Here is a 17,700-nt window from a genome sequence, read left to right on the forward strand (position 1 = left end):
AAATTTCAAGTGCTCTTGTGACTCAGCATAAAAAATCCTTTAAACAGAGTGAAAGAATCTCACAGTACTTGGCAGTAATGGAAAAGAAAATGTTGGTGTCTCTGTAATCCTGTTGTCTGGATCCTACTACAATTCCCACATCACAGAAATAAATCCTCATGGTGTGGTCTTCCTCGAACCTTAGGACACTTTTCCTGGTCCCAAAACTCTATTCCCTGTGATATTAATTGGACAGAATTTCAGAACATCTAACGGTAGTGAATTATAACACTTCCTCTTGGGTCAAATAGGTACATTTCTTTTTTCCCCTGGGATTGTGCAGCTATGTCCTTTGTGCCATTAGAATCATGATATTTTGAACAAGTCAGTATTGTTCATGGATTTATCCTTGCTTTCTATTCATATCCTCATTCATTTCCATGGAACTCATGAGTAAAAGTGAATTCTTCGCTCTTGTCTTACAGCTTCCCACTAGTGACTAGCTACTTACAGTTTGAGCATCAGAACTTGTCTGGACCTGAAAATCTTCAGCATTTTTGGGACGTGTTAATGGCCATGGTGATGTTAGGTTGACTGTTAGACTCAATGATCCTAGAGGTCTTTTCCAACTGAAATGATTCTATGATTTAATCCTTACCCAGATTTCGCTTTATTTGTGATCTTGAAAGTGTTGGTGGTGAGAGCTTTCCCCCCGCCCTGTGTCTCCTGGAAAGACAAATTATCTGTTTGAATTATTTCATCTTTTCTGCATAGGTCTTTGTAGTTTTATTTGATGGGAAATAAAGTTTTTTTAATGGGAAGGATATGGAAATGCTCCTTTCCCGCTTTAGCACTGCTTTATTACAAGTCTTGCAATATTTGGTCATTTGGTTCAGTTTTAGAGAATGTGACTAACAGGTTCCATGCTAGAGATAACCTCTCTTGGCATTGTTTTGAAAACTTTGAAAACGTCATTTCAGTGAATCCTGAAAGCTCAAAATCGGTACAAACCAGAGTTCACTAAAAGAAGCCGTTCTACAACTTCTGTCATAATTTTGGGAGAATATTTTGACTGTTCAAATGTACTTCCTGTACCTCATTGATCTATTCTCAACTGCTCCCTTCTCAACTCTGAAATATGTTGTTCCTTCCCAGTGGAATTTAGGCAGGTATCAAAAATCTTTTCATTAGGGTAAATAGGTTCTCTCAGTTTTCCATCAGCACTGTCTTGAAGAAAATTGGGCCAAAGAATACAATGATTCAGTGACAAGTAGAGGGAAAATTATGCCCATCTCTCTTACATTCTATAGGAAATTAAAGAGGGGGAGAGCTATCTTTGTCACAGCAATAAAATGATGGCATATTTGGTTTGTACATTCTGCAAGTGATCAAATACATTTATGCTTTTAAAGACAATATAGCCACTCTTGAAGGTCCATTACTCTATTAATGTGGCTGGTTCATTTTTAGGACAGGTTCCTTTATATATATCTGAGAAGGTGAAGATAGACATTTGCAACCAAGAAAAATTTTGCACTAAAATTCTATGCTGATACAAAGTGTATTTAAATATTTAACATTTATTTTCTGTTAATTTTGTTGTATCAGATGCTCAATGAATTCTAGGCAACTTAAAAGCCTTACAGAGATGCTACATTTGCTGTCATGTCCTTCTGAAAGCTATCTTTGCGTTTATCCATCTTTCAGTGTAATCTTTAAAACTGTGTAGGCATTGCTATCTGCAAACCACTGCACTTGAATCTGAGGTTTGCTGTTCATATAAATGTTTTAATCATCCTTTCTGCTTGTGTCATCTTTCTTTGAACATCTCCTATGTGGTATCAGTTAACCATGCTAAGAGACCTCAGCCACTTGAATCACAATTTTGAGTAGGAGCAGGTAGGGTACAATTTCTTGGGATAAAGGACACCGCAGATCATTTTGGAGATGTGGCTATGTGTAGTAAAATTTTAGGCAAGAAACACACTGGACAAAAGCATATAAATGTTTTTGGCAGGGAGCCAGAGATAAAAAAGCCACGTTGCTCAGAACCATGTAAGTTAGAGGCTGTTTGAGGGAAAAATCTAATAAGAAGGAAGCCTCATTCATGTCCCCAGCAAATCCATACACATTGAGAGCATATGTATAAATAAATGTACATTTATAGATACATATTAAAAAGAAAGAGCTTCACTTAAGCAAATTGCTTGAATACATACAATAAGCATAGATATTAGCTACACTGAAGTTCATAAGCAGATGTATCTGTTGAGGTCTCCAGATAATCTGTATTTTCCTTAAAGGATCTTTTAAAAGACTTCCTGGATCACAACAAAAAATAGGTTTCTCAACTTTTGTCTACTGAATTTTGAAGAGAAAGAAGAAAATCTATCATCTTTGCCATGCTCATTGTAGCTGATAGTAACATTCAATTTCTTCTCTACTGAAGCAAGATAGGAAAGTCACTATACTCAAGATGTTTCAGGTTTTCCTACATCTTCCGTACTCCCAAGTTGAACTAAGAATGTGAAAAGAGTGACATTTGTTTGCAGCTGTGCTGAATTCTACAAAACATGCTTAAACAAATTTAAGACCATCCTGCCCATTGCAGGTCTGACCCATTGAAAGATCTGATTAAACCGGTCCAAATCTCAGTAAATAAGTAGTACTTGCCATGAACAAGGATAACACTAGTGTAAACAGTCCATTTACAAATCTACCAGTAAGGTTCTTATATATTGGGTTACTTATGTCTAAATATTTTATTTAGTTAGGCATGCTCAGATTATTTCAGAATTGGCTATGTTGAGCTTGCATTCAGAACAATTTTATTTCATCCACACACATTCCTCCCTCCCAGTCTTAAACGCATGGGTAACCAGTTACGTTACATATGTACAGTTACAAGTTCTTTATTAGGCTCTGGCAGTTGCCATATTCCTTACAATGTCTTACATCTCTGTTTGCTCTCAAAAGGTTATCTACTGACATTCTGTACAAACCTTTCTTTTTCTTCTTCTCTCAATTTCAGGACTCATAGTCCATGAAGGTGCATCTGTTTATCGAGTGTTTAAGCGCTGGAGGGCTGTGAATCTACACTGGGATGTGTTAAATTACGATAAAGCCACAGACATAGAGGAGAGCAACCGGGGAGAATCTTCAGCAGGAAGGACATTGTGGCTACCACTGACTGCATTTAGAAATAGAAGTTTAGTGCATCCAACACAGCTAAGTTCACCAAGATTTCAGTGTGGCTATGTATTCTTACACCTGTTCAACCGCATGAGACCTCAGGAAGATTCATCAGAGGATAATGGCTCTGGGGAAGTAGTGATGAGAGTGACCTCAGTGTAAAGATTATGTTCACTGTGCAACACAGATAATGTGCTCTGATGTTAATGGACTTTGAAATGTGGTTGTGATGAATGGTGAAACCATAAACACTTGAAAAAATAGACATACCTTTTTTTTTTTTTTTAAAAGAAAAACAGAATGCTTTTTATAAGATCAGCTAAAACACAAGTACATTTTGGCTGGAAAAAGAGCCCAGTCTCTTGATTTTTATATAGTCTGGTTTATTAGATCTTTTGTCAATTTGTACCTGAGGTGTATACAATACAGTGTAACTTCTAGGTCTTTGAGTGGTGAGGAAACTGATTTTTAAGTAAAAAAAAAAAGAAAGAAAAAGAAAAAAGTAAATGTATTTTCATTAACTCTGCCTTTAATACATTACTGGTTGGGTTTTTTTTTTTTTTCACTTTCATGAGGACTGAAATGAAAAACCCTCTTCCAAAAAGAAAAGGGATGTTGGCACGAGCCAAATATTCTTTCAATTCTGTCTTTATTTTGTTGTTTGTAGCTCACTTCGGGTGGATGAAAGTAAGTAAGGGATACATTCTCCCTTGCCTTAAAGGCAAAAAAAAGTCCATTGGGTGTTCGACAAAACATAAGGGAAGATGTGAAATCTTCTCTTTTCTCTCTTTCACATGGATGTGCAAGATGTCGGACATAAGTATAACACAAACAGGGAAAGAGTCTTGCACTTCTTCTTGAGTCTCTGCGACCCGTAGGGTGCTGGTGCTGTGCCTGTGCACAGAAAGGACGTGACCTTGCAAGTCATGGTGCTAAATGTGTGGTGCTAAAAGCCTGTGAATTTCTAGTGCCATCCTAACTATAAGGCATTGACATCTCAGAGGTTTTTTTGTTTTGCTTTGTTTTGTTTTATTAAAAAAGAATAAAGGTACATTGCAATCGCTGGAATAATAATAAATCCTAATGGAAACTGAAGTATAAATAATTCAGAGCCCTAATTTTGTCAGGTAACAAACTGACATTAAAAATGAGCCATTATTCATCTTTCTGGCTTCAGCTGTTAAACCCAAGAAATGGTTCTACAAGTATATTAGCAACAAAAGAGGACTAAGGCAAATCTCTGTCTTTTGTTGTTGAATGCAGGGGGGAACACAGTGGTCAAGGATAAAGAACAGGCTGAAGTACTCAATACTTTCTTTGCCTCAGTCTTTAGTAGTAGGACCAATTGTTTACTGGATACCCAGTCCCCTGAGCTGGAAGACAGGGATGGGGAGCAAAATGAAGCCCTGTACTCCAAGAGGAGACAATTAGTGACCTGCTGTGCCACTAAAATACGCACAAGTCCATGGGGCAGGATGAAATACACCCAAGGGTAATGAGGGAGCTGGTGAAAGTGCTCACTAAGCCACTGTCCATAATTTTATCAGCAGTCCTGGCTCCAATTGTCTGGAAACTGGCAAATGTGAAGCCCATCTACAAGAAGTCATGAAAGGAGCATGTGGAGAACTACAGTCAGAGACAGGGTTTACCACCAGACTTGGTGGAATTAGGTAATGGTTGGACTCGGTGATCTTAAACGTCTTTTCCAGCTGAAAAAAATAGTAATCAATGATTCCTATGATTTATCATGATAACTAATCCATCCTGTGAATTTTGCTTCTCTGTTTTTGTCTAATGGAAAAATTTCTAGTATTTAATAAAATAGAAATGGAAATAATTTCCAAATTAAGTTTGTTGAAGATTAAGATAAAAAAGTAGGGCTGAAATGCCTGTGAGAGCACTATCTTGCTTCAGAGAGTAAATGCCCTTGAAAGGGAGATCGAAATAACTTAGGCATTGAACCTAAGAATTCCTTAAATCTTCATAAATATTTAGCCAATGAACTTTACAGAGGGTCCAACGTTCTGCGTTACAGTCTCACAAGCTCAAATTTATACTTACTAACCCTACAGATGACTTGCAAGTCTTTAAACAATTAATGTGAAAAGCAGTACACAAACCAGGAACAATAAAATGCAATCACCAAACCAAACCAATGCGTCTCCTTGCATGGGAAACTACCAGAATACAACCATCAGTCTCACTGATAAACTATAAGATTATCTTTAAACTATTTCCCAGTGGAGGAATTTGTGATGAAACAGGAGATAAGAGAAGCTATGTCTGGGGAAACCTGCTGTGTGACTGGAAATTACTCGCTGTTAATTACTACTTAAATGAAGCCCACTTTCCCAGAAGAACCACAACTCCACATCACCAGAACTGTCTGTCATCTCCTCCAGGTAAGTGATAAATATGTCAAACAGGTCAGGGCCCAGCACAGACTCCTGCATTAGCCTACTTACTGCTGGCCTGTAGGCAGGGTAGGTTCCATTAATCACCATTTTCTGGACCAAATCATCTTTCCAGCATTTTTGCAATCAAATTATCCAACTATTCAGACCTCAATGTCCTGAGCATGAAAGAAGAATATTGTGGCAGACAGTGTGGGAAGCCTCATTGGGGTTGAGGTAAATGACATACACTGCTCTCCCCTCAACCACAAAAGCAGCCCTTTGAGCAGTAAAGTGGGCTTGGTGTGGTTTAGCTGCCATAAACTCAGGCTCCCTGTTTCCAACAACCTTCCTATTCTAGAAGTGGGCTCCAAGAGGACTTGCTCCACAATTTCCCTGGAGACCAAAGTAAAGATGACAAGACTGTAGGCTCCCATGTGGCCCTTCAGGTTTTTCTTGAAGATAGTTGGGACATTTGCTCTCTCCATTCATCAGAGACCTCCCTGATATCTATGAGTTCTTGCACATAATTCCTGACACAGTCTTTACCCACTGCTCATCATTTCTATCCTCCATGAGTCCTTTCACTAAGCACCAAAGGCTGCAAGAACTTGGGGGTGAAGGCAGAGACTAACACTGCAACAAAATCATGCACCCCACTAAACCTTTTACTGCTCATGTAGAGACTGAAGCTGTTTATATTGCCATTGATATCCTTGCCAGTTCCAGCTGAGCTTTAGGTTTCCTAACCCTACTCCTGCATGCCTGGAGAATATCTCTGAAAACCTCCTTTGTAGCTCAGCCCTGGTTTTGCCTCCTGTAAGAGTCTCTTCTTGCAGTGGAGCTGTGCTGTGAGTTGCTAGCTGAGCTGGGTTGCTCATACCTTTCCTTGTTTTCCTGGGCATCAGGATGGGCTATTTTCGTATCTGGAGCATGTGGTCTGTATAGTTCTGGCAGAGTCCCTCAGTTCCTTCACCCATCAGAGTTGCTTCTGCATGATGTCAGCTGCCCTTACCCTGGACAAGCTGCAGGCTGCTTGTCTGTGCCTCAAGGCTGAGCTCTGCAACACTCCTCTCTCTCTCTAGAATCACAGAATTAACCAGGTTGGAAAAGAACTTCAGGAACATGAAGTCCAACCTGTCATCCAACACCATCTAATCAACTAAACCATGGTACTAAGTGTCTCTTCCAGTCTTATTTTAAACACTTCAGGGATGGTGACTCCACCACCTCCCTGGGCAGCCCATTCCAATGGCCAATCACTCTCTCTGTGAAGAACTTCTTCCTAACATCCAGCCTAAACTGCAAAATTATTTTACAATCATAAAATTTTTGGGGCTAGAGGGGTCTTCAAGGATCATCCAGTTCCAACCTCTCTGCCATGGGCAGGGACACCTCACACTACAGCAGGTTGCCCAGAGTGGCTCCAGCCTGGTCTTAAAAACCTTCAGGGATGGGGCTTCCACCACCTCCCTAGGCAAGCCATTCCAGTGTCTCACCACCCTCATGGTGAGGAATTTCTTCCTAACAACCAATCTGAATCTACCCATTTCTATTTTTTTTCCATTCTTCCTAGTCCTATCATTACCTGACACCATAAAGGTCCCTCACCTGGGCTCTGTTGGAGTCTCCTCCCACCCCAGGTGTGGCCACTTGGCTCTCCCCACCCACTCCCCTTTTTAATACCCCCAGGGAAGGCAGAAGCCCTAAGCTGAGCCCGTCTGGGCTGAGGATCCTCCTCTCATCACTGGTGAGTGCCCATGGTGCACACTGGGTGATGGTGGTGGTGACAACAAAGGCCGGGGGGCCTGGTGGCCCCCCGGTTAGGTAGGAAGAGAGTTGATAACCACTCCAATATCATTCACAGGTGCTGGCTGGGCATCCTTGCTGGGGCTGAGCTCCTCTGTGTGGTATCTTGGCTAGTGAGGGTCTTGCCCCTGGCTCTGGGATGGGTGCAAAAATAGTGGTGGTGGAGCAGGGGCTGTGTAGTCACATGATATTATGCTAATTACACTATTTTTACCTGGAGGCCCCTTGAGTCTGCTCTCATCATCCAGTAAATCTCTGCTTTTGTGCCTCATTTACAGACTGTTTCTTCCCCCTCACTGCATCTTTTCAGAAACAAGGGGGGGAAAAAGCAATAAAGCATTACTGGAAAATGCATTCACTTATCAATCAACTCTGAAGAGGAAGCCTTCAGGAAGATGGGCAGGTTGGAAAGTGCAAATCACTTCTTATGACTCACAAGATAAATTTCATAAAGGACAGGAAAAGACTTAGTCTTCTCCATTGTGGTTATGTTTCATGGTGGTAAATGCAGAAGGGGGAAAAAAAGTTCAAGCTGGCTTGGAAACCTCAGTCACACTTCTCTACAGAAAGAATCACTGAGAAAGGGAGACTGTGACAAGTGAATATCCATCCTTCATACAGAAATAACCAGGTTGGAAAAGACCTTAAAAATTGAGTCCAACCTATCACCCAACACCATCTAATCAACTAAACCATGGCACTAAGGGCCTCATCCAGTCTCTTTTTAAACACTTCGGCAATGGTGACTCCACCACCTCCCCAGGCAGCACATTCCAATGGCCAATCTCTCTTCCTGTGAAGAACTTCTTCCTAACATCCAGCCTAAACCTCCCCTGGCACAGCTTGAGACTGCGTCCTCTTGTTCTGGCACTGGTTGCCTGGGAGAGGAGACCAACCCCCACCCGGCTACAACCTCCCCTCAGGTAATTGTAGACAGCAATAAGGTCTCCTCTGAGCCTCCTCTTCTCCAGGCTATGCGACCCCAGCTCCTTCAGCCTCTCCTCACAAACTCTGCTTTATGTGTGCGCTGGAGCTTGCCTGCAAGTAAAGGATGAATGTTGATGCCTGGAAGATCTGTGAAGATGTGTGGAACAGAAGGAGCTCCAAGGCAATGCTTTGGAAACACCCAACACTGAGAATTCATCTTACAAGGAGGACTTATTTCCATTTCAGGACCCTTCCCCTTCCTTCTTGCTCACATCTTCCCCAAGAGGCAGGCTTCTCAGGGAAATACCTGATGCCTACAATAAGGGCTGCAAGTGTCCACCCTGCCCCACTGGTACCCTGTAAGACCTATAAAACCACCCACAAGTCTTCCTGCTCCCCAAGACCCTACCAAACACATAGCCCTCAGCAACCTCTTTCAACTTAGCACACAGACTCACCTGGGTTTTGGGTTCCTTCCCAATATGACTCTTGACCATTTTGGAACCTTTCTCAAACTCTCTGTTTTTGATGCAGACAATAATGGCAGCTTCCTTCACTGCAGGCAGTGTAAGGGCAACTTCTGTGTTTCCCTGTTGGGACACAGGAGAAACAGCAAGAACGTTGCAAGAAACAGCCCATGTAGGTATACTACCTTGAAATCAAGGAGGATTTGGATTCTGCTTGTGCAAAGGCTGCCATGTTGGCTGCTTAAACTAATGATCACTGTCCCAAAATTCTAAGTGGGTAAACAGTCTTCCAATGCTCTCAAGGACAAAGCCATTTCCAGTCACTTCAGTTCATATAAGGTTTTAAAAGTTCTAAAGAAGAAAACTTGGTCTTAGAACAATTACTGTTAGCAGCTGATAATTTAGGGGGTCAAACTCAGCAGAGGTTCTTGGACTGAACACACTTAGAAATGAATTAAAGTTGCTTCATAACCAGCTTCTGGACCAGAGAAGGCTAATCTGATGGGAGCTGTACAGAATAGCTCTCTGGAGTCTCATTTGTTTCATTTTGAATTATGTTTAAAATGTGACTTATTGTTAGAACAAGTGATTTCATAGTTAAAGCAAACCCTTTCACATATACCCCTCTTGAAACTGTCTCATCAGTATTAGCCTGTTCTGGTGTGTGAATCAAATTTAACAATTTGAACAGCACTGCAATGAAATAAGCCCCACGCTTACTGAGCTCTTCCCGTCTGACTCTGCTCCAGGTGAAGCCACACCAGTTTGACAGGATATTTTTTTTCACTCTGTTTGTAAGATACCATTGAATCCATTATGATAACAAAGCAAACTGCTGTTAGCTACTTAGGAATTCCTTTGCAACTTGAACTCCAGCACAACAGAAAATTTGAGGAAAACATATATGATTGGTGACATTTCATACTGATTACTTGGTAATGGTTTGGGTTTTTCAACCTCAGAATATCTTAGTTTGTTGCATCTCTGTTCTGTACATTACATATATCCATGCAGGGATTAGCAATATTGAAATCTACCTCTAATCTACATATGGCAGCACAGGACAATACAAGTTGGTAATACATAACTGAAAAGCATACTTCTCCCTTTGAAGCCCTAACAGGTGATCTAGAGAGAACTAAAGATTTCTAGTAGACTAAATCTGAAAATAGTTTATCACCTGTCGCATCTGTAGCTCCATTAATTATGTTTAAGAAACATGAACATTTTCTAATGATGGAATAATAGAATCATAGAATCAATAAGGTTGGAAGAGACCTCAAAGATCACCAAGTCCAACCTGTCACAATATGAACTGTTAGCAGTTTTTCTGAAGAGAAACTAAGATGCTTTTAAAAACAGATAATCTTTCTTGTTTGCCTTACCTAAAATAATTAATTTGTATAAACCCCATAATAATTTTATACAACCAAGACAGTAAATTTCCAGAATTGCCTGTAGCTAGTTGTGTAAGTGGGGATACAGCAGTGGTCAGAGCTGAATTTACTACCTCAGAGAGGACACCAGAGATGTCTTTAAAAATTGGTATTACTTGTAGTTCCCTTTATTCAAACCAGAAATGAGGTTTCAGATCTTTGCACACTTTGAAATTTTTCAGGCATTTACTGACATTTATCCTGGGTTTATGAAGCGATATTTATAATGCACTGCAGAGTGCAACCACAGTCTGGTGCATATGTTAAAACCAGTTCCACAGCCAAAAGTAGAAAGGAAACTCCAGGAGACAGGTCCCTGGAAAGCATACACAATTTTCAAAGATCTCCCACAGATAATAGAAAAATAGCAATCAGTAGCATAATTTCCTCCTGCTGTGACCAGTCAATCATCCTGCAGGCACGTAGGAAACCATGAGCTTAACGAGTTCTTGCCTGACAGGCTGAAACTATCCCTTCCCCTAAAGTCCCCACATGTACAAACTCTGGCTGAATTTGACCCTGACTCATCACTATTTACTCCATTATCTCACAAGACCTCAGCAGTGGGTTTGAATGACTGTCTTCTGAATTACTTTCTATCTGCATAAAACTCTGTAAAATCCTGTTATATTGGTGCTCCTCTCCCCCTCTGGCCCTCCCTCCACCACCACTTACTCCATTATTTCAGAAGACCTTGGCATTGGGTTTGAATAACTGTCCTTTGAATGACTGTCCTCTGAATTACTTTCCATCTGCATAAAAATCTGTAAAATCCACTGTTACGGTATTGGTGCTCCTCCTGCCTTTCCCCCTCCTGCCTCCTCCCTCTCCTCTTACCAAGAGATAAGACAGGGATAGGGGGGAGAAAAGCAGGGAGAGTTTTTCTAGTTGATTTACAAAGAATATTTACTCCTCCACTACAAAAGTATCAGACTGCATCAGACAGAAAGAGAAAGGGAAAAAAAATACCATCTGGAAATCCCCAAAACAAATGAAAACACTCACACGCTCAGGACCTGAAAAGTGAGAGAGCAACCCAGAAATCCCTGTCATGGTTGGTAACGTCCCAGGGCTGTAAATTCAGGATTTCTGGTAGGGGGGAATATCAGTCTTTCCTCCCCCCTCCCCGACCACTACACACTCTTTAAATTGACATTTGCAGTATGCAGCAGAGGGCTGGAGCCAACCACAGAATGTGGTTTAATACCAGTCTGAGCAAACTGTTGAATCAGGTCCATACTGGCAAGTTTGTCTGCGTGCCAGAACTCAGATCAGCTATGGACAGAGACCAGAAGTGGCACTAAGGTCGTTGCAAGAGCAAGAGTTAAGGTGAATGAAACAAGGTTGAACAGCAGTGGCTTGGTGACCCAGAGAACTTTCTCCAGCTTTGAAAATTCCTTCCTGGCCCAAAATTTTGCTCTGTCTTACACATGAAGCTGGAAGAGGTATAGAAAAATTTTGGAGATCAAAAACTATGCTGAATAATTCATCCACAGGTTCCAGTTTCTAGACCTGACCTACTTCTAGAGGAGAGCAGCTTTCCCCTCCCTTATTTTCAACTTTTGCTCTGACAGTCTTGAAAAAAGATGGGGCAGGGGCGTGGAAAGCAGACAAACTTTGTTTCTCTGAGGGAGCGTATCCAAGTCACCACATTATTGCCATCCAGATTTTGCTATAATTCAAAATGTTGGACTTGAGCAGCCAGGTCTGCAAAGAGGGGAAACCTGAACTCTGCTGTCTGAGACAAACTGAACGTGAGCAATGTTCCCCCTCCACCACGCCCTTGCAGTAAGGCTTTACCTAGGGCAATACTGCTGCCTGGGAACTGACTCAGTCCACGGGAAGCCTTGGTGGGCTTCATCACCATTGGCTGGCTTTCTGGTGCAGGCAGAAGCCCTGAAGAGACACATTATTGATTCTGGGTATTTATAGATATTGTAAAGATACCTACAGAGCTGGAAACCACTTCTAGAAGTAGAGCCTGAGTGAAAAACAAATTGACAGTCAGTTTGAAGTGGACACTTGGGATGATCAGCACATTCTGTTTTAGAAAATGTATTTAGGGAAAAATATTAATATTTAAGACTACTACAGAGTGTCTTCCTGAATACTTCACTGCATACAAAGAACTGGGCAACTCGTTAGAGGCCGTTTTGCTGGTGCATCTACTCGTAACATCTTCAAAAGGAAGACTTTTTTTTTCGCCATGTTTACAATTTTCAGCATGTTCACTCTCCTTTTAAAAGCCTTCTAAAGCCCACCTAAAGTAATACAACATAACATAACAGCATCCTCACTCACCAGCATAATACTAAACTTGTACTAAAAATGAATCCAGCATTTATCATAGTACCATAGTATCATTCAGGGTTGGAAGGGACCACAAGGATCATCTAGTTCCAACCCCCCTGCCATGGGCAGGGACACCCCACACTAGATCAGCCTGGCCAGAGCCTCATCCAGCCTGGGCTTAAACACCCCCAGGGACAGGGCCTCGACCACCTCCCTGGACAACCCATTCCAGGGTTTCACCACTCTCATGGTGAAGAACTTCTTCCTCACCTCCAGCCTGAATCTCCCCACCTCCAGCTTCATTCCATTCCCCCTAGTCCTATCACTCCCTGAGATCCTGAGAAGTCCTTCCCCAGCCTTCCTGTAGGCCCCCTTCAGATCCTGGAAGGCCACAATTAGGTCACCTCTGAGCCTTCTCTTCTGCAGACTGAACAGCCCCAACTCCTTCAGTTTGTCCTCACAGGAGAGGTGCTCCAGCCCTCTGATCATCCATTTGATGATGGCTTGAATACATTACAATTAAGTGAGTAGTATAATGCATTTCTCTGTATTGTTAGAGGGCTTGGCTGGATTGGTGTAGCTTACAAAGGGAGAATTGAGTTGGGTTTTTTTTTACATTGTATGTGCTGCTGTATCTATAACACAGTCAAGGAGAGGATGAGCAACTTAAATTAACTTTGGAGGCTTGATGGGGTGCTTGGTGCCATGGGTTAGTTGTTCAGGTGGGTTAGATTGGTTGATGGGTTGGACGCGATGATCTTGAAGGTCTCTTCCAACCTGGTTTGGTTTATTCTAACCCTGGTTTATTCTAAGTGTAGGGAGTGTAGGAAAACACATGCAGATTTGGTAAGACAGATTTACTGTTTCCAGGAAGTATTTACACAACCACACAGGTGTACTGAGACACCTTCATTTTGATCAAGGGGGGGGGGGGTGTGTGTGTTAAAAATGAAATAGAAATCCAGTGATTAAGATTTTGAGGCCAGAATTTGTAAAAAAGAGCCTCACCAACATTTCAGTAGTGTCCTCCTTTATAAAAGAAAAAGTGTATTACAAAAGAAGTACCATCCAGGTTTTGCAAAGAAACTGAATACCCTGAAGCATTGCAGGTTTTGCCATCCTGGGCCTCTCTGCTCACATGAGGTCTCCTTCAAACTGAGCTCCTATTTGCTCTTTCAGTTTTTTTTGCTTTTTTCCCTTTTGTCCTGTTCAGTTCAAATTCTCAAGTGGTTTCACAATGACAAAACCATCTTACTCAGCCAAAGTGGAGGGCAGCCAAGACACCAGGATAAAGAGATTTTCAGATGAGTTGGGGGGAATTCATTACACTGAAGGTGCAACATGTGGTAAAGAGGAACAGGTAGTAGGTGATTATTAATCACAGAAACATTAGCATTTTGGCAACTCTTTGTAACCTTCTCTGCTTCACTATGCTGTTCCTCTGTAGTCACACTGGGCTACTAGTCTTAGACTTAACGCTGTGCATACTCTCTGCATCAACAGTGATACAGAAGTTTCTTCTGCAAAACTAAACCCAGGGCTGTTGCTGTTGTACAAAACCAAGCAATAATGCTATTGTAACCCAGACTACAAAAAATGTTGCAGCCCACAGAGTACAATTATGCTGACTACATTTTCCCTCCACTTTTATAAAGAGAATCCATTCTCACTTACAATCTTACCTTTCTTTGGTCTTATCTGCAAGTTAGAGATTAACTTTGATGGTAGCAGGAAAACAGGGTGAGTGTACTTATTTGTGAGCTGTCTCTTATTTATTCTCTTCAGATTAACGCCAGTGAGCTGCATACTGTTGTTCAAAGGATAAATTAGAGCAGAAGAGAGAAATATTACAGAGGAGAGGTTTGATTTTCTGGAGAGCTTTTCTTAAATCACAGTGTGTTCAAAAGCATGTTTTATTTAAAGAGGTTCAAGTAATGCAGAAATCTACCTGTAGGAATTTGAACTCAAAGCCACTCTCTGACCATGAAGAACATAAAAATCTCATGCTAGTTTCCCTATGTGCACATCTCAAACCCACTCATAATTGTTGGGTGTTATTTTTGGAGGAAATGCAAGATTTAAATACCTGGATTTAGAAGATCATAATGGCAGCGTGTACCAAAAAGGAAACAAAATTACTTTCAGTAGTGACAAACATGATAGAGTTCTGTCTCATTTAATCCAGGAAATGCTCCTGTTTCACTTACTTACTGTGTCAGCCACCTCTTAAGTGTCAGAGAGAGCATCAGTTGTCCCTGCTGCAATGAGCTCAGATCTTAACATCTGCCAGGCAACAATTGTACCTGTACACCAGCTGCTTTGCAACAGTGAAATGCTTGTTTTACATTAACTTCATTACACTTTTTAGACTGCTTGAACCTACTTACAGTAGTCCTTTAGAAGTTAAAATTACTAGATCTAGACTGTAATTGTTAGTCTAGCACTGAAAGTCTATTCAGCTTTCAGATGCAGTGGTCAGAGACTTGTTTGTTCCTGTAGAGCTCATGTTTTAGTAGAGGGAGAGAAAAATTCGTAAGGGTAGATGTACTGCAGCCTTCCTGCCCTGCCCCACTAAACAAGCTGTTTTAAACAGTTGAACACTAGGTAGTGTAGATATCAATTTTGCTACAGATGATAGGGGACTGGGTAATTTGCCACAAAGATGCTCCCATTGTTAATATTATTTCTGACTCGAAGTTTAGGCTTTGCAGTTTGCAAGTAGCTGTGGTTGCTTGATGACTAAGGGGCTCCTCTTGAAATCTGCTCTAGGCTGCCAGTGAACAAGCACACATGTTTATGACAGAAGTCTGAATAAAACCAACTCTTGATAAGCCACAATATCTTACACATTCCACAGTCATTTTGCCTGAAAAAAAAGAACTAGATAACTATTGTCAGTGACAAAAACCACAGCATCAGAGGAGGTGTCCATAAAGTAAAAGACACTGTATGTGTGCTCAGCTGCGGTGCAATACACAGGCTGGAATCTAGTGCTGCAGATAAGAATTTCTCAAATTACAGCAGGAATGTTTCAGTTAAGACACAGAATTCATTTGCTGCCATTAAAAAAAAGAGGATGAGAAGTTTTTTGTTTGGTTGTGGGTTTTTGTTGTTGTTTTGTGTGTGTGTTTTTGCTGTTGTTTCTTGGTTTGGGGTTTTGTGGTGGTGTTCGTTGTTGTTTGGGTTGTTTGTTTCAAATTATGCTTCTGGATGACAGCTCTGTCTGCTCTCTCCATTTAAGAGTGAAGTGATAGGTACTGATGCAAAGACCTGTAAGAGAACCAGCTCCTCTCCCCACTCCATCTTGACATCCTGTTGTGCATTGATATCAATGTGCACGTTTCAGAAGTAGGAAAAGTAACATTCAATTTGTCTGATAAGTGTTTTCTCATCTAGAGACAGATGTAAGTGAATATTAGGTGCATAAGCAATTTCACTATCTAAAATGCATGCAGTTTGTTCCTTAAAAAGAAGAAATTTGGTTCAATTTTGCTGTTGCACAATGACCTCTTCAAGCTAGGTTGATTAAGCCAGTACTATTACCAGTTATGGAGTTTTTTAATGCCTGGAACAAGCAGGCCAGGGAGATTTGGGGTTTATATCTTCTTGGGATAATCAGTTAGAAATGCATAATCACAAAGGCAGTTACTGCCTGTCTGCTGTGACTGAACTTAGCTTGACAGCTGGCCTGCCTAATGGTTAATGTGCTAATCACATTAAAAGCAGCACAACTAATCAGCACAGGCAAGGACATGGTGTTAACAGTGCTGCAAGCAAGGAAAGGAAATTTCATGAATTACAATACATACTTTTCTCCCCTAGGGAGCTTTTAGGAGACTTATTTTGGAAATGTTTACTTCAGTAACACTGAGGGGGGAAATGGTGCAGTGACACTGCTAACGGTTGTGGCCTTCACGTTTTACAAGGTAAGCAAGCAGTTATGTATACAGAGGAACAGCAGTAAAGGTATTTCTTAAGTCTAATGTGATGAGTATTGTAAGAAAACAAACCAGAAAAGAGTACAAAGTATAATTCAGTAACTGACCCTATTACACTGCAAGGAAAGAGATCATTTCGTAGTAAAGTCAGAGAGAATTTCATGTGACTAATAATTAGAAGGTATCTTTTGGTCAGCTGTTTTAATCCATCAAGGTAAAAAGGTTGCTGTTAAAGCACAAGAGCTCCCTCTTAATACTTCAGGTAAAAAGCTAACACTTTTATGCCTTAACCTAACGCTACTTAGCTTTTTGCTTTTTTTTTTTTTTCCCTGATAGAAATACATCATCTGCTTGAAGAAATGATGGCCTGGGAAGTCTCACTTCAGTATCAAACTCCTGGGCTGGTTACCAGTGTGCTCAGAGAAATATCTGGATGGAAAGGCAATGTGCTGCAGCCCTTTGTGCACATCCTGAAGGCAAGTGCCCTGGCCCCTCCATGTACATGTGCAGCTGTCCTGTGACTGGCTGGTGGGGGGACTGCATTCAGCGTTACCAGGCCAGCCAGCAAAAAGATGACTGAAGAGGAGCAACATGGCCTCCTAGAAAAGGGTAGGGGTCTGCCTGGGTTTTTAAGGGTTGGATTTACTCAGCCAGCACAATGCTGACCAGAAGAGGTTTGAAACTGAACAGCCTGCATGCATTCAGTCCTGCTAGCTCTGGATTTTGCTGCCTGTGGCTATAAGAACACTTACTGACTTGACAGGTTTGCTTTTCTGCAAAACGATTACACAGAGCAGATTTACAGCAGTGTTTTGTGCTTCACCCAGAGTCACTGAGTCTTGGGCTCATGCTAAGTTATTTGCCAAGCTCTAAGAAGGACTCTAATGTGAGAAATCACTGATACGGATGCCTAATTTATAAGGCCTGAAGGAATGATTTTCACAAGCCAGCTTGGTATCCTGCAGAGGTCAAACTGGAAAATGCAGGTTTTGTATGGGAACGTTGAAGGAAACCTTAACTGTCTTATTAATAAGTAACTGAGCTTGGACTTTCTGAAGAAAGAAAAAATCTCATTAAGGTCATCCAGCGTGGTAAAGCATTGGACATTTCACTAGCTGATGACAGAAGCAACAGATAACAGCTATGGAGAGGAGGTCTCTAGCCTCAGAAATAAACCACTGTCATTTTTGCAAAGGCAGAACAGACCTCAGCTATCAGTGAGATACATTTCTACCTTGTTAAGCTGAGGGATTGCACTTTGCCATAT

At 41.3% G+C, this 17,700-nt stretch overlaps 1 protein-coding gene across 1 annotated transcript in view; it reads left to right on the top strand.

Moving 5' to 3' along the window:
• MARCHF11 (membrane associated ring-CH-type finger 11) overlaps positions 1 to 5,301 on the top strand; it is a 28,148-nt gene extending 22,847 nt beyond the window's left edge. The window contains exon 4 of the mRNA XM_068162043.1: positions 3,011 to 5,301. Within this exon, the coding sequence (XP_068018144.1) occupies positions 3,011 to 3,333 (323 nt within the window). The 3' untranslated portion in view covers positions 3,334 to 5,301. The remainder of the gene's footprint in view (positions 1 to 3,010) is intronic.
• Positions 5,302 to 17,700: the final 12,399 nt, after the last annotated feature.

Source organism: Melanerpes formicivorus, unplaced genomic scaffold (assembly GCF_026170545.1).
Source record: "Melanerpes formicivorus ecotype bairdi unplaced genomic scaffold, bMelFor1.0.p_v2 SCAF_61, whole genome shotgun sequence".
NCBI lineage: Eukaryota > Metazoa > Chordata > Aves > Piciformes > Picidae > Melanerpes > Melanerpes formicivorus.